General features: G+C 44.3%; 1 protein-coding gene across 1 annotated transcript in view; it reads right to left on the bottom strand.

Moving 5' to 3' along the window:
* The window catches only part of asxl1 (ASXL transcriptional regulator 1), a 45,887-nt gene that overhangs the window by 19,553 nt on the left and 2,729 nt on the right, over positions 1–23,605 (bottom strand). The window contains exons 2-6 of the mRNA XM_080533159.1: positions 13,062–13,144; positions 12,447–12,564; positions 11,349–11,505; positions 5,975–6,096; positions 5,456–5,540 (exon numbers count right to left, since the gene is read on the bottom strand). Coding sequence (XP_080389285.1) covers positions 5,456–5,540; positions 5,975–6,096; positions 11,349–11,505; positions 12,447–12,564; positions 13,062–13,144 — 565 coding nt within the window. The remainder of the gene's footprint in view (positions 1–5,455; positions 5,541–5,974; positions 6,097–11,348; positions 11,506–12,446; positions 12,565–13,061; positions 13,145–23,605) is intronic.

Genomic DNA, 23,605 nt, shown 5'->3' with positions numbered 1-23,605 from the left:
CGGGGAGCACCAAGCAGCATCCCTAGGTGCTCCTCTGAGCACTGGCTCCAAAAAGTTATGTGCACCCCTGGTTATCACAGTTGTTTACGTTTTGCAAGAGAGGACACTTTTCATCCTATCTAAACATTGACATCCTATATATGTTTTTTTGTGCCGTTATGGTACCGTCGGAGGGGTTACTTTCATGTATCGTAACGCTGGATATATATAACTGTGATGTCTATGTTGTAGCATAACCTCTTTTGTACAAGCTCTCTTTATGAGACGAGAAGGAACTTCATTACCCATAATCCTTAGTTGTGACGGCAACACATCACGTTGTTTTTTTTGGGGGGGGGGTCCTTCTCATCGTGTTCAACGTGGCTTTCTTTATGAGGATACGAGAAGGAACGTTTAAACTCCATTACCCATAACCCTCAGTTGTGACGTCAGCACGTCACGGTTTCTTTTGGGTCCGTATCGTCGTGTACGAAAAATCTAGGTTATTGTATTCTGGTTTTATGTTGAGTTTTTTCCATGGGATTTTAATCCTTTTTTGCTGTTTTATTTTTCTAAAGCCATTAGTAATGTGTCCCTCTTTACAAGAAGGAGAAGGCAGTGGAACTATTTGTTCCAACCTGTCCCTCCTGAATAGCACTGATAGAAACATCATTTTGAAGCCTTAGATAGGGTAAAAAATAAATAAAAATAAATAAAAACTGCTGTTATTATTTTTCTTATAATATCTCCCTTATGTTGTGCTGGATCTAGGTGAGTTAGGAGAACATTTTTCTGAAGGCTATCATTATTGCTATGGTTGTTCTCACATGTTTGTTATTTATTTATTTATTTGCTTTATTATCTTTTTCATTTGGTAATGCTAAGTTAAAGTTAGTTTGCTTGCATCTTTTGGTTAGGTCTAGGGTCCTCCAACCTCAGAGACACTCTGAGTATTGGTCCATTCTTTAGTGTTTTATGTTTTTTACTTTTTCAGGACCTAGTAATGGTAAAGGTAGTTTTTACAGGGGTATGGCCATGATTTCACTCTATATAGAAATTGCAATGGATGTCCAAACACAATTTTCACAGGGCAAATTTCTTCCCAACTGGGATAATGGATGAAGTGACAAATGAGAGAGACAGCGGCAGCACAACTTATAGCACCAGGCTTAGACTAAACCTGACACATGGCGGGAGTTGACACTAAATTCTGTTCATGGAACGTGCGGGGGGTAAATCACCCAATTAAAAGGAAGAAAATACTGACGCTTTTGAAAAAGGAAGGGGTTAAAATTGCACTATTACAAGAAACTCATCTCAAAGATATAGAACATATTAAACTTAAACGTGAATGGGTGGGACAGGTCTTTTTTTCATCTTTCACATCTAATAGCAGAGGCGTGTGTATCTTAATCCATAAATCGTTACCATTTAAGGTGGAAAAGTGTATCAGAGATGAAGGTGGTAAAAGGTCTGTTATTTGGTGAGCGTATTTCTATAATGAATATATACTACCCTCCCAATCATCCAACAGAGTTAATCACAAAGGCGTTTACTGAGTTTGCTGATATAGAATGTGAACAGTCGATAATAGGAGGGGACTTTAATTGTTTGTTGGACCCCAAATGGATAAATCACCATCAGAACAGTCCATCAGATTTGCTAGACAGAAGCTTTACGAATTTGGCAACAAACCAAGTAAATACCTGGCTAGATTGGTAAGTAAGAAAGCTGATTCCCAATGTATTTCGGCCATTAAGGATGCTGATGGTAAAAGGAGAACAGAAGCAGAGAATATCAACAAGGCGTTTGAGAAATTTTACAGTCAGCTATATAAAAGTGAGCAACCCGTGTGTAGTCAGAGGTTCTCTGAGCTTTTCTTTTCTAACTTGAATCGACCCAAATTTACAGATCTACAGAAGGAAACGCTTAATAAACCAATAACAGAACAGGAGATCAGGGAAGCTCTGGGTTCCCTACAATCAGGCAAAGCACCAGGCCCTGATGGACTGGGTTGTGAATTTTATAAAGAATTCAAATCATTACTTATACAACCCTTGCTTAATATGTATCACCACTCAATGGAGAATGGCTTCCTTCCCAGGTCACTAACAGAAGCCAATTCTTATTCTTATTCTTAAAAAGGGGAAGGCTGATGACGACTGCGCCTCCTTCAGGCCTATAAGCTTACTGAATACTGACCTTAAATTGCTTTCCAAGATCCTCGCTTTGCGTCTAGAAACAGTCCTGCCCTCCATTATAAATAAGGACCAAACAGGATTTATTACTGGCAGAAACTCATGTAATAATATGAGGAGGCTTCTCAACGTGATCCAGCTCTCCCAATCTGGCAATGTAGACTGTGTCGTAGTTAGCCTGGACGTGGAGAAGGCCTTCGACAGGGTCGCCTTTTGATACTAAGGGAGACACTAAGGGAGACATTGGACATTATAGAACTAGGATCACTAGGCCATTACACCATACTCGTGTTTTGAGATTTGTGTTGACAGGAAAATGGACCCGGGTGCTGATGAGGCACTGTCAGCTCCAAATAGCACCTAGAGCAGTACTGGAACCGGTACAAGGGTGTACCAGGACCACCATCAGGTTGTATTGCTGTCATCTTTATTGTCTCTATTGTGTTGTTGCATCATAACTGTGCTTAAGTTTCTCTTTGGCAGGACCTGTGACCATACTGGATGCAGAACGATGCAAATACAACACAAAATGTATGGACAGTGTGTACGCCGATAATATGCAAGGAATTTTTCCTGGATACATGGTGTACAGGTTTTTGCCCTTGCTTGCTTGCTTTGTGCCGGTGGTCCTGGCCTCCCCTGGTACTGGTAAGCAAACTGGCTAGTAGTCGCTCTATTGGTAGAGGGCTGAAAGGGAATTTTTCCTGGCTACATAGTATACAGGTTTTTTACTTTTGCCTGCTCGCGGCTCTGTCAGTATTGATTGATTGATTGACTGATTGACTGAACATTTTCATTGTGTGAAGCGCATTGAGTTGCATCTTGTAAGAAATGCGCTATACAAATAAAATTTGATTTGATTTGATTTTGATTTATCTCTTTTCCACTCTGGAGACACTGGGCTTAGGGGAGGCATTCATTGGCTGGGTAAAGCTACTATATAACAACCCGTTATCTGCCGTCTTAACAAATGGTAGACGGTCATCTTATTTTCGCCTGGGCCGTGGAACAAGACAGGGGTGCCCTTTGTCCCCCCTATTATTTGCGATTGCCATCGAACCCTTGGCGGAAGCTATTAGACACGCCCCTTCTATTTCAGGTATATCAGCTGGGGACAAGACTCATAAAATGTCCTTGTATGCCGACGACGTACTACTGTTTCTTACTAAACCTGAGGTCTCAATACCTGCAGTTCTTGATTTGATCAGTTGCTTTAGTGAATTTTCGGGCTACAAAATTAATTTCTCTAAATCAGAGGCTCTTCCTTTGGGTGGTCTCCGTGATATTCCCCCCCCAGTATCTTGCCCGTTTAGATGGGCAGTGCAAGGCTTCACATATCTGGGAATAGTGATAACCCCACTGATCCAGCAATTATATAAAGCTAATTTTACACCCCTGCTGAAGCGTATATATGATGATCTTAAAAGATGGATTTCCTTGCCACTATCTATGTTGGGTAGGATCTCACTAATTAAAATGAATATTCTCCCTAAACTTCTCTATGTATTTCAGATGTTGCCGATTATATTTTCTAGAAAAGTGATTAAAGAAATAAATAGTAGGCTTAGTACTTTTATCTGGAGAGGGAAAAAAACCTCGTATGAGTCTGGCTAGACTTATGAAGCCACAGGAAAGAGGTGGTCTATCGGTTCCTGATGTCAGGCTTTACCAACTGGCCTCACAGTTACGCTACATTTCTGATTGGATTCAGAATGACAGCGACTCTGTTTGGCTTGACCTGGAATCCTCCCAGGTCAATTGGCCATTAAGGGGTCTTTTGTTTACTTCAGATCAAAAAAAGAGTAAAACTTTTATTAGTGACAATATGATTATAAACGCAACTATTAAAGAATGGCGGAACATAAGAAAACTAGAAGGTCTAGAGGGACAACTATCCTCCCTCTCGCCAGTTTGGGGCAATATAGACTTCTCCCCTGGTGCCACGGATAGGGGTTTCAAGCGGTGGGACAGCAAAGGGATGGTTACTATCGGACATTTATATGATACGGAAATACTACTTTCATTTGACCAATTATGTAAGAAATATGACCTACCACGAAATGAGTTTTTCAGATACCTTCAGATACAAAGTTTTTTAAATAGCCAAAAAGACACTGGCCTCTGTCACCAACCCTCTCCGCTGGAGGAGATAGTCTCTGCTGGAAAGACGAGAGGCATTCTGGGGGTTGGGTATAGAGCACTTTCGAAATATGATAAAGGCAAACCTGCATTTACGCCCAAAGACTGGAATAATGACCTGAACATTAATACTGATGAAGCAACTTGGTCACTAATATGGCATTTTTTGTTATTGTTTATGGACAATGTACTGCATAACAAAGTGCAAAACTAGTTTTCTACTATTAATGGGACAATAACCTCCCCCACGGATACTAGTTGTTGTTGTTGTTATGTCCTGTTGTGTACATGTCTCTGTGAAACTAAATAAAAATATAAAAAAAAAAAGAAAAAAAAGAAGCACAGTGCTCAAAGTGTCAGGAGAAATAAAAATAGAATCGTGTCGACATTTCATGTCGGCATTTCCCTGGTTGCGAGATCTAAACTAGTCTACTAGAACTGAAAGCGGCAAGTAACAGGCACTTAACTTTACATGTTGTAAGGCTGATCTGTGCACGATAGTGCTGCATTTTGACATAATTCTTATCGCATTTCCCCCCGCTGATCTGTATAGCGGGGGGAATCTTATGACACGTAACTCCTCCTACAGTCCCGGGTCGTTCCTGTATAGTGGAAAACGTCTCGTACCCAGAACTGTTCAAAAGCGTGCTGAGGCGAGCCGTGCCGAGCCGGTCAATGGAAAAGCTTCATAACAAAGGGACATCCCAGGAACCTTCCCATACTACTACACCCAAATACAAAGGAGACAATTCAGGGGGCATTCTGAGATAAGCAGAAATGACTGAGGAACAGAAAAGCAACACAGCAACATCAACTCAGCATTAACACGGCATTACAGACTTCAACAACGAGAAAGGCTTTTGAATGGCGGGGTTGGGAAGGGCCAATACTGGCAGTCTAGACCGATTTTAATTCAGTTTTTGCTGATGTCTGTAAGCAGGAAGTTGCCCCGGTGTTTAAGACCATATTGTGTTGCAGTCTACCTTTACAGAGAGGTGGTTCAGGCAGGTCACTGTCTAAGACTGCAGCTGTGACAGGGTAGCGGCAAGACACCAATGAAAGGAAAATAGACGTTTGCTGAGGCAAATGATTGTGTGTGTGTAGGGGGGGTAGAGGAGGTAGTTAACAGTGACCCTAACCTGATGGAACGTGTTCACCGTTGACCTTCAGTGGCGTGAGGACCACGCGTGGCATCATCACAGCCTTCTTCCTCTGTCTCCCCGACTGCAGCAAATGGGGGAGAAGGACCCGGTGAGAGACACAGCAGTGGAACAACAGCCTCTTAATGCAACGTTACAGGAAACATAGGAACTGCCGACTATCTATGACCACAAACAACTGCAACAAACGGGTGATAAAGTTTGAGATGTATTAGGTCCAACAAATCTCTCTCTCAACATTGAGAAGTTTACGCTGAGTCCTTGAGTTATGGGCACATCTAGATAACTAAGAATTAAACCAGGGGTAGAAAAACACTCTGGCCAGCAATACAGCTTAAATCACGCCAAGAATACATGTGAGACATCAATGACACGACACTGGAGAAATAAAAGGTTAAATAAATAAAAACACAGACAGACAAACAAACAACTCTTAAAAACACCCAACGACCCAAAATTCTCAAATGAAAGCTTTGAAGTTGAGGTGCAGTACTGTACCTGTCTGGACCTGCTGAGCCGGGTCTGGGCCTGGGCCTCTGAGCGGGCCTGTCCTGACCTGCTGAGGCGGGGCTGGGGCTCTGTGGAGCAGGAGGCGCTGGAGGAGGTCTCATCCACCGACGCTGTGGGGGGTGACAGAAACCATATTACCATCTTGTTACATCATTTCCCCAGGCTTAGTTGTGGAGAAATAGTCTGCGGACCATTTTTGCGCAAGTACGGCAGTCGATTTTGGACTTTGGACTCTCTACCTGGTTTGGATATAAAGCTCAACGACCATGTCGTACCCTTCTTTGTGCGAAAGCACAACGCCACGCAAACAATGAAATGCCAAGGGTTATGGGTTCAGACTGCGTGTTTGGGACAGGTTGTTCTGCTAGCGTTATACTCTTCTAACGGTGGAGAGCCCCAATGGCAGGAAACACCCTTCTGATGGGACAATAAAGTTGCCTTTAAATGACATCTCCCCCCAAAGGGAGATTAAAACCACTATCTAGATAATGTTTGTTTGATAATGTTTGTGTCAACATACGGTACATAGACCGGTGTACAAAACATACCAAATACACCCACGGCGCTGTGCCACGCGGTGAACTTGCTGTGCCACTACGGTGCTCCTCAGTGAATTCAGCGTTTTAGCAGTATTTCTTGGCGCATTTGGACACGATAAATGCAAGTCGGGGTTTGGAGAATGCAATCCGGCGGCACCCTGTTCCAAACATCCTAGGGAGGAACCTGACACACACACACAGGTCTGTAACTGCCACCCTGTTGTCTCATATGATTCTTCATATTTCACAAGTTGGGCTTCTCCCTATCATATGCCTACATATGGTGTAGAAGTATTGGACGATGCGTTTCGGTTGGAATCCTCCTCTTATCAGGTGTGGCCAGAGGGCGTGCGTGGCCCTCCCTCCTGTGGGAAGAAGCGCTCCTCGTTCACAAATGAGGGTTGAGAACACGACAGGAGGGTTTAGAACACGTCAGGAGGGTTTAGAACACGACAGGAGGGTTTAGAACACGACAGGAGGGTTTAGAACACGTCAGGAGGGTTTAGAACACGTCAGGAGGGTTTAGAACACATCAAGCGGGTTTAGAACACGACAGGAGGGTTTAGAACATGACAGGAGGGTTTAGAACACGACAGGAGGGTTTAGAACACGTCAGGAGGGTTTAGAACACGACAGGATGGTTTAGAACACGTCAGGAGGGTTTAGAACACGACAGGAGGGTTTAGAACACATCAGGAGGGTTTAGAACACGACAGGAGGGTTTAGAACACGTCAGGAGGGTTTAGAACACGACAGGAGAGTTTAGAACACGTCAGGAGGGTTTAGAACACGTCAGGAGGGTTTAGAACATGACAGGAGGGTTTAGAACATATCAGGAGGGTTTAGAACACATCAGGAGGGTTTAGAACACGTCAGGAGGGTTTAGAACACGACAGGAGAGTTTAGAACACGTCAGGAGGGTTTAGAACATGACAGGAGGGTTTAGAACATATCAGGAGGGTTTAGAACACATCAGGAGGGTTTAGAACACATCAGGAGGGTTTAGAACACATCAGGAGGGTTTAGAACACATCAGGAGGAGGGTTTAGAACACGTCAGGAGGGTTTAGAACACATCAGGAGGGTATAGAACACGTCAGGAGGGTTTAGAACACGTCAGGAGGGTTTAGAACACATTAGGAGGGTTTAGAACACGTCAGAAGGAGGGTTTCGATCGATCGGAATGACGGACGGAGGTTGTATGAGACTCTCCCTTCTGGGGGGGGGCCACCCCTGGCTTGTGACCATCCATCGTCCTCTTGATCACATTCCAGAGGTTTTCAATGGGGTTCAGGTCTGGAGATTGGGCTGGCCATGACAGGGTCTTGGTCTGGTGGTCCTCCATCCACACCTTGATTCCAGCCTTGCTGAAACACCCCCAGATCATCACCGATCCTCCACCAATTGTCACAGTGGGTGTGACACTGTGTCTTTTAGGCCTCTCCAGGGGGGATATCCAATCAACGTCGCTTAAGGAAAATCCAGGCTTATCAAAATAAGCCTGCATTTTCCTTTAGTGACGTTGATGGAATACCCCCCAGGTCTCAGTCTAACCACTAGACTACCAGGTGTTGTGCAAAGGTGAACATTTAAATCAGAGAGATTGACCTTACTCCAGTCCTCTACGGTCCAATCCTTAGGGTCTTTTGCAAACCTCAGCCTGGCTCTTCTTTGCTTCTCATTGATGAAGGGCTTTTTTCTAGCTTTGCACGGCTTCTGCCCTGCCCCTGTCCTGCTACCGTCCTCGCCGTGCACTTCACCCCAGCTGCCGTTTGCCATTGTTTTTGTAGGTCACTTGATGTCATCTTACAGTGACATTTTAATGAGTTGGTGGACATCCCTGTCAGTGGAGTCGTTTTCACCCTCTGGCAGTCTGTAGCTTTGTTTTCCCCAATGTCTGCTGCTTGTCCTTGTTCTTAGTATGAACTACCATCTTTGAAATGTTAAGGATTGAAGTAACCTGACGCTCACTGTATCCCTTTGCCAGTAAAGGCAGAATTGAACCCTTCTTTTCAACTCGTTAGCATAGTCAATAGATATGTTTTTATTCCAATTACTTTTGGAATATCACAGTTTTTTTCCATCCAGCTGGTCCTATACTAGAAGATAGTGATGACCACAGCAGTTGTTTTTATACTTTCCCTTGTTAAATAAGATTACGTTCAGTTGATCACCTAATCAGTACTTCACTAAGTAGAATGTATGCCTGTGTTGGAATCAATACACTGGAATGGCTGCCATACATATAGAGATACTGATTTAAGATTAATTTGGAATGGTCTCTTAATTTCTTTCCAGGGCTGTATATGATAAACTTAATTTGTGGTAAATGTCTGTCTCTGTCTATCGTATGTTACGTTGAAAAATGTGCGAACTAATGCAACCTGGGTGTGCAATAAAACATCACTGTAAAACCCCCAAAAATGAAACACACAAAATGTACACACTGAAATGTACACACAAAAATGTACACACTGAAATGTACACACTGAAATGCGCACACCAACACCCAATCACTGATCTAGGCCACAGCTAACAGTGTCATGCTCACATGCAACCATGGCAACAAACACAACAAAAAAGCCATGTTGTTCAAGTTCAGGACACGTAGCTGAATTCTCTCAAGGGCATTCTGCCTTTATCTGAGACGAGCATTTGGTATGCTTCTCTTGTGGCAGGGGATGCAGACTAGGGATGGACGGTTTTTCGGTTATACCGAAAACCGGGGTTTATAAAAATAGAAACGGTTTTTTATCAAAACCGTCTGAAACCGTTTTTTTTTTTTTTTTTTTTTAGAAGAATAAAATAGAATAAGAATAAAACTGGAACATGTCACATGTTTGTCGTGTGTGAAAATAACAATGATACAGTCTGAATCTGCCGCGCAATGAGTGAGAGGTTTGGTCAGTTGTGAAGAATAACTGAGGATTAATATCTAATTGGGATTATATTTAAGGGTAACGAATCACTCTATGGGAAAGATAGTTGCCTTCAGTTATTGGTAGATAGGAAAGGTTTTTTTACAATTACTCGCTTACATTTAATAAGATCATTTTCGCTGCTCTCTGTAAAGCGCATTGGGTCACTTTTGTGAGAAATGCGCTATAGAAATAAAATGTGATTTGATTTGATATCAATCAATCAAACTTTATTTATGTTCTATAGCCCAAATCATGCATTGAATGTAACTCCAAGTGCAGTATTTACTAAACCACAATATAATAAAACAAGAGCTATACGGATCAAGAGTGTTTGTGCACAGCGCCACTGTGTGTGAAGGCGCTACTGAAAGTGATGACAGAACGCATGTCTCAGAAGATACGCGGTCACTTAGTGACGCAAAGGTAGTTCTGTATTTATCTCTATCTGTATTAGTACATTTATTTTGAAAGCTCTATTTTGACAGCTCTACCATGGGCACTTTTATTTTGATGGGGCATTCTTTGTTGATTGACTTACGACAGTTCAGGACGAGTCAGTCTCGCGGCATGTGGTTTTTATGAAAAGCTTTAAGTATGTTCACTGCATAATTCTAAGTCTAATATTTCAGTGATTATTGAGCAGTATTCAAATATTTAAATACATTGAGCAGCAGCTGAAACTTTGTCTAAGAACCAAGATATTGAGAAAGCAGTTCATTCAATGAAGACGCTGTTCCAAGAGATGATCTTCCGTGCAGGCGTGCACCCTGGATCAGCGGAGCTGGTGTGTTAAGTGTTCATGTGTTTTCATGTACTGTATGGTGTAGCTTACAAAAGTCTGCCTTTCCACTTATATTTGTGAAACTAAGTAGCCTAAATGTGTTGCGACTGTGCTTACGGTGTTTTAATGGTGTTCGACATGAGTGTATTGTAGCAGTAGGGCTCAATTATTTGAAATTGGCGCTCCTTTTATTTTATTTTATTATTATTATTTATTTTTCGGTTAACCGGAAAACCCCGGTTTTAGTCTTTGACGGTTTTTCGGTTTCAATAATTGGAAACCGTCCATCCCTAATGCAGACACAGACAAAACTAATACTCGTTACAGATTTGGGGCATTTTGCGAATACGATCAACATCGTTATCCATTAGCAGAGAGAATTTCTGTTCTATTTCAAAAGAATGACACCATCGGCCAGTTTAGCTGTAAACATGGGTGTGTGTGATGGGCCTGATTGACAGAAGGGCAGCAGCTCTGACCAGTAAGCATTTAAATGGCACTTCCAGTTGAAAGATCACGAGAATCAATCAACTACAGGTGAGTTCGTAAATACGCTCTGGAAATCTGCTCTTGTTTCAATGTCAGAGCGCTCTGAAATGAGTCGATTTATGAACGGCAAGTTAAAAAAGTCTTTACAAAGTAACTGGAACTACTAACTGTAAACATGGCGGACACCGACGATAACATTACCATCATTTCGCTGGCGGCCAACAATTTCATGTTATGGTGTTAGCATTAACCAGCATTGACAGTAGATACTCCAGACCTGGTAGAGACCGTTTTAATACACACCATCATTCTCTCCTAGTCCAGACCTGGTACAGACCTGGTACAGACCAGCTCCAGACCTGGTCCAGACCCTGGTACAGACCTGGTACAGACCCTGGTACAGACCTGATACAGACTCCAGACCTGGTCAAGACCTGGTCCAGACCCGGTACAGACCCGGTACAGACCTGGTCCAGACCTGGTCCAGTCTTAATACACACCATCATTCTCTCCTAGTCCAGACCTGGTCCAGACCAGTCCAAACCTAGTCCAGACCTGGTCCAGTCTTAATACACACCATCATTCTCTCCTTGTCCAGACCTGGTCCAGACCTGGTCCAGTCTTAATACACACCATCATTCTCTCCGCTGGCAGCTGCCGTCTCGGAGGAGTCGCCACTCTCTTGCTCCGCCCCTTCTGCTGGCCCTGCAGTTGCCGTGGTAGCGGTGGCGGCCGTGGGGGGGGCGGTCTCTGGCTCTCCAGACGCCTTGGTCCACTGGGGGGCGTTCTTCTGCAACGGGACAGAGGACACACAGCTGACAGGGAGACACGGTGACATGGGTGGGTGTGTGTGTGTTGGGTATGAGGTGTGTGTGTGTGTTGGGTATGAGGTGTGTGTGTGTGTGTGTGTGTGTGTGTGTGTGTGTGTGTGTGTGTGTGTTGGGTAAGGGGGTGTGTGTGTTTCATTTTTGGCAGCCTGGGTCATGTTCACAAGCTGGTGGTTAGGGGCCTTCAGATGGCCCACATCTCCAAGAAAAAGGCTAAACAGTTAGCAAGGTGTTGCTCCATATCTGCTATTATCGGTAGCCGCTCAATATGGAGACAGTGTTGCTTTTTGTACCCTTAGAGTAGATACTGTTTTACAGTAATGCTATTGTATCTGTTAACCCACATTTGAAACATCCTCTGTGTTAATATTATATGTGTCCGATGGTTGCTGTACAGTCACAAACGTAAATGAATGTCTCCCAATGAACTGATTGCACTGATAGTGTTTGTCCTTAATGTACTTTGTATTTATGTGGACATAATTAAAGCATTTCAAATGTGTGTGTGTGTGTGTGTGTGTTGGGTAAGGAGTGGGAGGTAGAGCAGTGCAGAGAGGGGTGATGTTTGTAATGTATTATTCCCACCGCTCGGGCTTCCAGTGCCTTCCTGTCTCTTCCTGTCCCTTCCTGTCTCTTCCTGTCTCTTCCTGTCCCTTCCTGTCTCTTCCTGTCTCTTCCTGTCCCTTCCCGTCCTTCCTGTCTCTACCTGTCCCTTCCTGTCCCTTCCTGTCTCTTCCCGTCCTTCCTGTCTTAACGGCCACGCATCACTTTACTGAGACAATCAGGTGATGACAACATGATGACATTTTACAAGTCAGGAACTTCTTCTGTCCCTTGCTGGGTAGGAATGTGAAGGGTGTGTGTGTGTGTGTGTGCGTGCGTGCGTGCGGTGTGCCCCCGGTACCTTGAGTGTGAACAGACTCATCCTGCCCGGCAGCTTGAAGAAGATGCTGTTCTTGACGCGGTCTCCTCTGACCTGGGAGTGCAGCATGGTCACCAGGCAGGCCAGGGGCGCCGTACCACTGAGGGGGGGGGGCGCAGGGAGGACGGGGGGAGAAAGAGGGGGAGAAAGCAGGGGGGTGGGCGCAGGGAGGACAGGGGGAGAAAGAGGGGGAGAAAGCAGGGGGGTGGGGGATATTGATATTCAGAGAAAACCCCAAAACACTTGTAATCCAAAGTTGTGTGTTCCGTTAGTGACCTCAGCCGTCTTACCTTCTGTTGTAATGGTGAACGGTGTTCAGATGGATCCAGGTGGAGATGTTGGAGGAAAGGGAAGAAAATTACATTGATTTATATACAAAATGTATAATAATCTAAAAAAAAAAAAAAATCCTTCGTCCCAGATATCCCCACAACTCTACTTCTACTGACTTATCCCAAAACACATTATGGGTAATATGCTTTGTATGCCATTACTGCTGGTAGGCTACATTTCTGTAGAGAGGCAGCAGGTGGGTAGGCGAATATTGAATGCTTGGCTTGTGTGTGTGTGTGTGTGTGTACTGCACTGTTTGGTTACCTCATTTCCTTGAGCCCCTTGGTCTGTATAACATGCAGGATCTGTTTGGGTGTCATTGGGGCGTCTGAGAAGTTCTCTAGGACCTGCAACACCAAACACTCAGTTACCAAACACCTCACTTTAACAGCACATGTCAAGGTACACTTGTACTAACCCTAACCCTTTTTTTTTCAGAACAGAATGGTAAAGACCAGCACCATGATAGCTCCATTCACTCCATTCATTCTCAAAACCGGTCCAGTTGTCCGTTGTGTACTCGTTTTGTAAAGGCGATACACTAAGCAAACAATACATGGCAACTTGTCCATTCTAAACACGGTGTTTCAGTCAAATAACATGTCAGCATTAGTAGCTAGCTAGAGGCTACTAGCCGGTAACCTAGCCCTATCAGTTCCTATAGGAAAATGGGACTTGTGAAGTTTCAAATGATGTGTCTCGATATGTAATACTTGCTGCAATACTGTACCCTGCACACAGGCTAACGACAGAGCACTTGGAAGGTAAACAGTTGTGTGAACAATTGCCAAAGTAGAAAGGAAAAAAAAAGTGAAATGTTCCTTTAACATTCGGTGTACGCTTGGCCTAGTAGGTCAAAAAAACAACCGAATGAAAATATTTGTACTCCGAGAGTGGAAGACGGTGCCTAAAACAAGCACACACTTATTAAAATGCTTCAAACACTTAAGCTAACCACCAACGCGTTGCCAGCAGAAAAGCATATGGCTTCAATCTCCCACTAAAGAAAAATAAGAAAACAGAACGCCCACAACACCAGAACGCCACAACCAGACCAAAAGTAGCACTCCAGGACGCAACATTCCGAAACCTAGAGCGGCAGGGGACGGCTAACCCTAACGAGCCAGGAAGCATCAACCATGTAGCATCCTTTACTCTAGTGGGAGGATAGCTGGTATCATGCTAACATGTAGCATCCTCGACTTTAGTGGGAGGATAGCTGGCATCATGCTAACATGTAGCATCAGGATAGCTGGCATCATGCTAACATGTAGCATCCTTGACTCTAGTGGGAGGATAGCTGGTATCATGCTAACATGTAGCATCCTTGACTAGTGGGAGGATAGCTGGTATCATGCTACATGTAGCATCCTTGACTAGTGGGAGGATAGCTGGAGTCATGTAGCATCCTTGACTCTAGTGGGAGGATAGCTGGTGTCATGCTATCGCGCTGCACTGGCGTGTTCTGAGCACAGGCTGGACCGCTGAGTGGGTGAAACGTCTCGCTTAGATGGATCTGAAACACCCCTGAAGTCCAACATCACGTCACCCAGCTGAGTCTACCTTTTAAGCTGGACACCACTAGCATCCGTCAACTGGGCCAGACCCCCTTAGGCTGGTGGGATAGCTATGCCACCTACACCACGGCTTACTAGCTCACCATAAGCAGCACCATTGTTCCATATACACACACATATATATATATACCGTATATACACACGCTCACACTATTAACGCAGAAACAATCCTTGTGGAGAAAAAAATCTTCAATTTCATTTTGCATGTGAACTGACATGTGATCTGACAACCGACGACAATACAGAATGCACTCTGGGCACTGTTTTCAATTCAACTGGACACACACCCTGCTTCAAGCATCGTTATTACAATGTGGGAAACCATAGCATTGCGCGTAGTGAAAGTAACCAGGGAGGCCGTTTTAAAGATATAGGCTTGGAACCCAATTGCTAGGAGATACAAACGGTATGCCTGAGAGCATTAAGCTTGGTTTTGGTTCCTTTCACCCACGCTTTTCACATTGCCGAACTAGTGAAATAGTATGTAAAGACCCATGTGTGTATTTTGAGGGAATTGTTTGGGTATTTGATATGCAAGTCTATGCACTACATGTTGACACAAACCATCACTAAGAGTGATTTTAATCTCTTTTTTTTCAGATGGGGCTCCAACATTAGCCTTCTGGGCTGTCACCATAGGAAGAGTATAATGCTAGGAATGTGGTATGTAGTAGGCCTACATTTAGCAGAGCAACCTGTCCCAAACACAGTCTGGTACACATAGCTGGCATGGGGATGGAGCGAGCCCTACTGCGTATGTGGAGATCATCAAATTCAGAGGATTTGCTCTTCGCTCTGAATCAAACATGTTCACAACTCGAGACATTATGCCATTACTGCGAACAGTGCCTATACTTAGGGGTACACACATCTTCATCTGTGGATTTAAAACCTACCCCCACTCACTTGAATATCCAGTGAGTGTATTTTCATTGCAATACTGCAAATGAAAAAAGACAGATAGGGTGCTTGACGTTCTGACAACCATCAGGCCTCTCTCCGTGTGTCATGACAGGATAGTCTACTCCAGCAACAACAATACAGAATGCACACTGGGCACTGTTTCAATTCAACTGCACACACACACACACACACACACAATATGGGACTGAGAGGAAGGGTATTTCAGTCAGGGAGAGAAGCATGCAGACAAAGCTTATTCGTGTGTGCGCGCTCACACACACACACACAAAGCTGTGTGATGTACAAACTGACTATTGACAGAACTGTCAGTGTCTCGTGACAAAAAATGAGGTTGTTCCCATAAAGAAGGGAAAGTTAACAACAGAATCCAGAGGGAAATCAAGGGGAAGTTAGGCCTGTCGGGGGCTCTCCTAGATCTCTGGGGAGGAGCAGTAACACAGACTAACTCATGAACACCATCACACGCCCGCCCACAGCACGAGAGCACACGCTCTCTGCCTGTCTCCATGTCGGAGGAGTGTACTCTATGTAAGCTCCAATGAAAACTAGCATACAATGGATTGAAGAGAGAATATCAACAGTAACATCCCATCCTAACGCGTAACATTCGAGGACCTTTGGGTGATACAAAAAAGCAGTTGACATTTTAAAAGTACGTCTAGAATCGCAATGTATTGTTGTACTATTGTATCGTGAGCCATGTGCCGTGACACGTATCCCATGGGTGAGATCCTTGAACCAGCCTTAATACACACCTGGGATCTCTGCGAGGGTTGGGTGTCGAGGGTGATGGGGGGGGGTTGTTTCTGGTCAGGGCCTACCAGTCTCTGAACCCAAATAAGACACTCATTGTTTACCATTCCCTTCCAAGTCTCCTCAACGCCTGCCTGGGTCGCTTTCAGGAGGAGGTGGCGGCAACGTGCGGAGCTAAAATTTACTGACAAAGTTGATTGCATGGCGATAAATCAGTAAGTAAGTAAGTAAAACTTGCTGATCGATAAGCTGTGAGTAGATTACTTACTCTACATGTCAGATAAGGAATGCCTGTTCTACCCAATAGATTTCTTTCTGAATTTCTTATATTTATCTAGAGCAGCTCTGGAGTTCCAGAGTGAGTAGTTGGGCCCCTCCTCTCCCTTCAAAAAGCTGCAATTAGCAAGATCTGACTCTCGTCGCCTACAGCCAGACACAGGCAACCTTCCCCACTCTGAAGGGAGGTGCTTTAAAAAACACGAGTTCAAAGACCTTCCTGTCCCGTATGTTTTAAACATTCAACTCCATACACAATGGCCACGTTTCCCTGGAAAACGTCACCAGAGTCCTGCATTTCTCTAATAACAAACCTGGAGTCTTGAAGTTGAAAACAACGGTCAACTCTAAGTTCAGTTGTCTCCACGAGAGCACACATCGATGCACAATAAGAGAGCTGCTATTTCTGGTTCTCCTCATTATCAATCCGTCTCTGGCTCGATGGAATTGGCAGGCTGTGAGAGATTGTGGTGATTTGTTGGAAGACACATGTGGCGTGGCGATCCATATTTCATGAAATCCACAGACATGCAATGTGGTTTTTTTGGGGGGTGCTTGTTTCAAGTGATGTGCGGTGTGTGCACCCCCCCAACTGATGCACAAGTCCACACATGCCCGTCTCTCCCTCACGCATCATCTCCCTTTGATGCAGAAGGGAATTCATGTGTATCTGTAGTTCAAGTAGACACAAGTCAACGCAGTCCAATCTGTGACGGTGACAAGGGCCCACACACTGTCGTTCGCAGAGACAACCTGAACATGGATTGAGTGAAAAAAATAAAATTAAACAGTTAGGACCAAAAAACTAGCTAGGGCTGCCACGATTAGTCGACTAGTCGCGACGACGTCGATTACCAAAATCGTCGCCGACATATTTGGTAATCGACGTCGTCGCATGTTTTTTTGGAGCTGTTTTTTTTGGGTTTTTTACCTTTATTTTACCAGGCGAGACAATTAAGAACAAAATTCTTATTTACAATGCCAATGCCTTATAAGCGATAAGCATTCGTTTTTCTTCCCTGAAGCTGCCACTGGCTAGCGTCTCCCAGTGTCTTTGATGTACATGCGCAGTGTCGGTCATCCGGGGCACATGTGACATCCCCGGAAAAACAAACAGAGAGAAATGTCTTCCCGTCCTCGTACCTCTAAAGTATGGGAGCATTTCAACCACAACGTTGAAAAAAGAATGTAAAATATACAATTTGCAAAGCTGAACTCGCTTATCATGGCAGCACGTCTATGATGCGCGAGCATCTCAAAAGGAAGCACGTTGTGGCAGATGACGAGGAAGACGATGGCTCGTCTCGGTAAGCTAGTTAGCTTGTTATTGGCTAACGATATCGTTACGTTAAAAGCCTTCTTACATTATTTTACGTTATGTGCTGTAACGTTGTCATCAAAGCGATACTTATCAAATAGCAAAAAATGTTGTCTTAACGTTACAGTGCTAAGAAGGCGCGTTCTACTATGGAAAGCAAAACTTTTGTACTCTGTACAAGTATTTATTTTTGTTTTTGTATTCTTTTGGTTGCCTAGTGCCTAGCCTACCTCATTTTACTCAGCAGTTTGCACTCTCTACTACTCTTTACATTACATTACATGCAAGTGATGCCAGAAATAAATCTGCAAAGTTCATTAAAATATCTATTTTTGAGTGAACAATCATTTTAATTGTCTTTATTTTTAGTTAGCACATGCCTACAACAACAACTAGGGTTAGCTAAATTTAGAAGATGATTTAGAAGATGATAGCTAAATAAGAGCGATTGAGTAATTGTGCGATAAGCTGTCATTTATGATCCGATTAGTCGACTAATCGTTAAAATAATCGGTGACTAGTCGACTATGAAAATAATCGTTTGTGGCAGCCCTAAAACTAGCATGGCCAAGCATTAACAGAACAAATGTTCGGAAATGTTGTTGAAGGCTTCCAAAAAGATTCTCACCATTTCATTTACATGTTAGACGTTTAGCATACGCCTATATCCAAAGCGATTATGCTAGTAGCACGGACATTGGCAGTTACAAAGCTAAAAAATACTTTTTAATACCTTTTAAAACATTTTGGACGGTGATGTGAGCTGCTACCGGGAGCCAGTGAAGGGTGCGAAGGAGGAGGCTGACATGAGAGAATTTGGGGAGATTGAACACCAGACGGGCGGCGGACATTCTGGATTAGCTGCAGAAGTCTGATGCGTTGCAATAGTCAAGGGTGATCACAAGTGTCTGGACCAAGAGTTGTGCTGCTTCTCTTGTGAGGAATGGACACATCCTTCTGATGTTGTAGAGGAAGAATCTACAGTCTTGGAGAAGGCAGTAGTGGTGGGCTGTGGTGGGCTGACATTAGGGCTGCACGATTAATCGATATCGCGATTTGAGATGATGCGATTAGCAAATCGCAAAGCCTGCGATTTTGGATACGTTATACAGCGCGCCGGATTCAACGTCAATGAAAACACACGCCCAACAACAACAACAACACTGCACGTGAAACGCCCACGTGTGAATCTGTGAAGACATTTCAGTAGCTAGCAACATTAATGGTGCGGATAAATCGCTTCAAAAACAACATCTCTGTTGTAGGGAAGTATTTCGGGTTTAGGATGACAGATGTGCAACAACAGCAGGTGTTGCGCACAACCTGTCGTGGAACAGTCGCTACATCCAGAGGCAAGGAGAGTTAAGTGAAAGTCCCGTAGCCCAGTCTAACGTTAAGCAAACTAGTGTTTTAGAGTCGTTTGCGGCTGTTACGCCGTATGAAAAGGGCTCATGAAGGCACCGTGAAATAAACAATTCCATCACGCACTACCTCGCTAAAGACATGGTGTCTATTAACACTGTGAGCAACGAAGGGTTTAAAAAACTCATCCAAACGCTGGATAAAAGATATGCGGTTCCCTCCCGCACGTACTTTAGTCATGTGGCCATCCCAGAAACGTATGCGGAATGTAGGAAGATACTTGAGACGGAGCTGAAAAATGTCGAGTACTATGCAACAACAACCGATCTGTCGGGCAGGACGACCGAACCGGATCTTAGTCTCAACGTGCACTTTATACATTACGACTTTGAGTTGAAGAGTTGCCTGCAAACGGTATACTGTCCTGCTTTATCTATTTCAATGTTTACAGAAAGGACCTATTATTCTTTACTGGACATTTTTATTATCACTTTATTTAACTTGATTGCAGTATGTGCAATATTTAGATGCTGCTCCAGAGCCATAATTGAGTAACCTTGTTTGTAGAAAGGTCCTATTTTATTTTCATATTGGAATTGTTAAAACATTTGGACACTTGTTGAGAGAAACAAAATCACAGCTGTTTAAAAAAAACATAAAATAAACATGTTGTTCCAATTCATATCTTTCAAGTTCTCATCCTTGCATTAGAATTAGAGCAGTTAACAGTTTGATGGTATCATGTGGTAATGCTCTCTGAAATTAGTCCATGATAGACAGATTCATCCAATGCAAAGTATTTTTGAAAGTGCCCGCCCTTTTCCAAACAGCTTCCAATGAAGCTTTCCTAGATGGTTGTGTGAAACAAACCATCTGAGTCAGGTTAGTAATGCTCCATCACATCTATTACACAGTGAATCTTAAACTGAAGCTTGACTTTAAAGCAACCCAACGTAAGTTTCATGTAAGTTTAGTTCTTTCACTCGTAACTCGGGCTGTGGGGCTGCTAGAGACGGGAGCCAATTTGTGCTCCTAAGTCCCCTGAAGACGTACAAACAAACTGCAAGTTGATACGACCTTCCTAGCCGGAGATATGGCCGCACTTTACAAAAACTTCTTTAAAAAAATTATAATCGCAAATTAAATCGCAATCGCAATATCTGTCAGAATAATCGCAATTAGATTTTTTTGCCCAAATCGTGCAGCCCAAGCTGACATCCAAGCAGAAATGTCTGCAAGACACGCAGAGAGACGTGTATTGCCACCTGTGAGTCGGGGGGTGGGGGAGAGAGGAAGAGTTGAGTGTCATCTGCGTAACAGTGGTAGTGTGACGAAATTACAGAGCCAAGAGATTTGGTATAGAGGGAGAACAGGAAAGGCCCTAGGACGGAGCCCTGGTGGACCCCAGTGGTGAGGGCTTGTGGAGAGGACAGTGATCCTCTCCACGTCACCTGGTAAGAGCGATCGGCCAGATAGGATGCTAACCCAGAGAGTGCAGAGCCAGAGATGCCCAGTTCTGAGAGGGCGGAGAAAAGCAGCAGGTTGAATGAAGCAGACAAGTCCAGAAGAATGAGAACAGAAGAGAGGGAGGAAGCTCAAGCAGAATGGAGGGCCTCCCTGACAGCAAGGACAGCAGTCTCAGTAGAGTGCCCAGCCTTAGAGCCAGATTGGTTAGGGTCAAGGAAGTTGTATTGAAAGGAGATAGGGAGACAGTTGATATGAGGAAGCATGTTCAAGGGTTTTAGATAAGGAGATAAGGGATACTGGTCTGTAGTTATGGAGAACAGATGGGTTAAGAGTTGGTTTCTTGAGAAGAGGCTTGACTCTGGATGTAGAGTAGAGAGGAATAGATTATAGTGGTATGGAACAGAAGGAGGTCTTTGAAAATGGTTTGGAGAAAGGGGGAGGGGACAGGATTAAGAGGACAGGTGGTTCAGAATATTTAACAGGGGAGAGGGGGAGAGAGCTGATAAACCAGAGATCGAGTGTAGACCAGTGGGTTTGGGAGGAGTGATCGCAGTGTTGGTGAGAGGTACAGAAAAAGAGCTCCTAATCATCAACCTCCTTTTCAAAGTACGGGACAAAGTCATCTGAAGACAGAAAGGAGGGAGGAAGGGGGGGAGGTGATTGGAGGAATGAGGAGAATAGTTTCCTTGGGTCCGAGGCAGAGGGTTGAATTTTGGAATGGTAGTAAGAAGCTGTAGCAGTTGATGCAGAGGCTGTGTAGTAGAGGAGGAGAGGGATATGGTTTTAGGTCATCAGGGAGGCCGGTTTTACTCCATTTCCTCTCAGCTGCCCGGAGCCCTATTCTACAAGCTTGCAGAATTTACTAAGGAGCGTGTGGAGATGATTGTGTTAGCCTTGAGGTCAGTGGACAGAAAGAGTCTAAGTATGAGGTAAGAGTGGACCGGAGAGTGGAGGAGGCTGCGTCAGCGGATAGAATGGAGATGGATTCAACAGAGGGTAGTGAGGATAAGACAGAGGGAGAGAGAGCCGTGAGGGAGAGGGTGCGCAGGGTGTGACGAAAGGATAGTGGGTAGAGTCTCACTGGGAAGTAGTGTTGTTCCGATACCGATACTAGTATCGGCATGGCCACCGATACGCACAAAAATGCTGGTATCGGTATCGGCGAGTACTAACAAATAATAACACCCGATACCAAACTCTTGTTCAAACGCAGCACGTTGCGCAGCACGAAGCCTGACACAGCCTTCCTAACACAGACATGCCCAGACATGCCCCTCTGCTGGAACGCTATTGGCCCAGAGCAGCTGCTCTCAACCAATGGCGTGGCAGCTTTTCACTATCGCGGAAAAACAAACACGCATGGAGATATTTCAAGGTGGATAGTCCGGTGTGTACAACGGCTAAATGCACAATTTGCGGTCTCAATGTGTTGAGGGGTGGCACTAAAGCTGCCAGTTTCAATACTAGCAACTTAATTAAGCATTTAAAGGCAAAACATATTAAAGAGCACGAAGAGTTTCTGTCATCTACTGCAGCTGCGACAGCAAGCAAGAGAACGGATGGACCAAAACAACAAACGCTGAGTAGCTCATTCCATAAAAAGGACCAGTGGGATGCGACGAGTGAAATGGCAAGAAAGATGACTGAGAAAATGGCTGAAATGATTGTGCTCTGTGACCTGCCCCTCTCCTTTGTTGACAATGTGGGATTCCGCCTTTTTATGGCTCACGCTGTACCTAAATACAAAATACCAGGTCGCAAATACATCACGGAGACGGCCGTCCCTGCCCTCAATAAGAAGGTGACTGAGCATGTTTCAGATAAGCTAGGAAAGGTGCAGGCCATCAGCTTCACTACGGATATTTGGACCAGCGACGTCTCCCCACTGTCCCTGCTTAGTTTAACTGCTCACTGGGTGGACTCCGATTCATACAACCGGGAAAGCGTTGTGCTGCATGCAAACGAGTTCAAGGGGTCCCACACTGGTGAAGCAATTGCAGAAGCAATTGAGAGTATGCTGCTTAACTGGAACATCTTCAGGTTTTGAGCAGTGCCAGACTAAGTGTTAGCAATAATTTTACATCGAGGTGAGTATGCGGCTCAAAAAACATGTTTTTTTGTTTTGTTTTTTCAAACGCCGTGGTATCGGATCGGTACTCGGTATCGGCAAGTACTGCACGGTCCGGTATCGGTATCAAAAAATGGTATCGGAACAACACTACTGGGAAGGGGTGGATTTGAGGGGAAGGGAGAAGGATACAAAGGATGATCAGAAACTGGAAGAAGGGTAACAGTAAAGGCCGATTTAGACTTCTGCGTAAAATCAACGGCGTAGCCTTGCGTAGTCCCGCCTTGCCTACGGCGTAGGTTGACGTGCACATCTCCAAAAATGTAAGAACGCGTCAGTTTCTACGCAACCGTAAGCTCTGTGATTGGTCCACTTGGTAGCACATGATTCCGACTCTCTCGTAGACCAAAATGCGGAAGCCATGACAGAAATGTCATTTACCTTTTCTGTAATTACTCATTAATAAAGATTTGAAAAATTATGATAACCATCGTATTATCTTAGTTTAATGTCATTTCAATCCATCATAGAACTTTTATTTACAACAAGCATAACAACAAAAAGATCGCTATTATGCCGCTTTGAGCTTTGAGCTCCGTTGAGTTCTAACCGGAAGAGGCACATGCGATGCCTAGCGATGTGACGGTGTAATTGCAGCGCGGGCTACGCAGAAGTGTAAAGTGCGAGATCTACGTAAGAGACCTACGTAAGCTACGCACGTAAATTCGACGCAGAACTTTAAATCGGCCTTAAGGTTGGAGGTATGGAAAGATTCGGTGAAGACAAGGTCGAGCCGATTGCCCGCCTTTTGAGTCGGAGGAGAGTGAGACAGGGTATGGTCGAAGCAGTGTGCCGTCCTGAGGGGATGAAGCTGAGAAGGACATCCATCTCTTCTAAGAAGTCGCCAAGCTGACCTGGGGGACGATAGATAACGACAATGTGAAGTGTTGACAGGGGCAGAAACAGCATGGAATTCGAGGGTGGATATGGACAGGTGTGAAAGAGGAAGGACGTTATGTGACCACTTAGGTGAGATGAGGAGTCCTGTGCCTCCCCCTCGACC

Source organism: Nansenia antarctica, assembly GCF_963989245.1.
Source record: "Nansenia antarctica genome assembly, chromosome: 6".
In the NCBI taxonomy this organism is placed as follows: domain Eukaryota; kingdom Metazoa; phylum Chordata; class Actinopteri; order Argentiniformes; family Microstomatidae; genus Nansenia; species Nansenia antarctica.
Note: the sequence above shows the minus strand (reverse complement) of the source record. Positions and strands in the feature narration are given on the sequence as shown.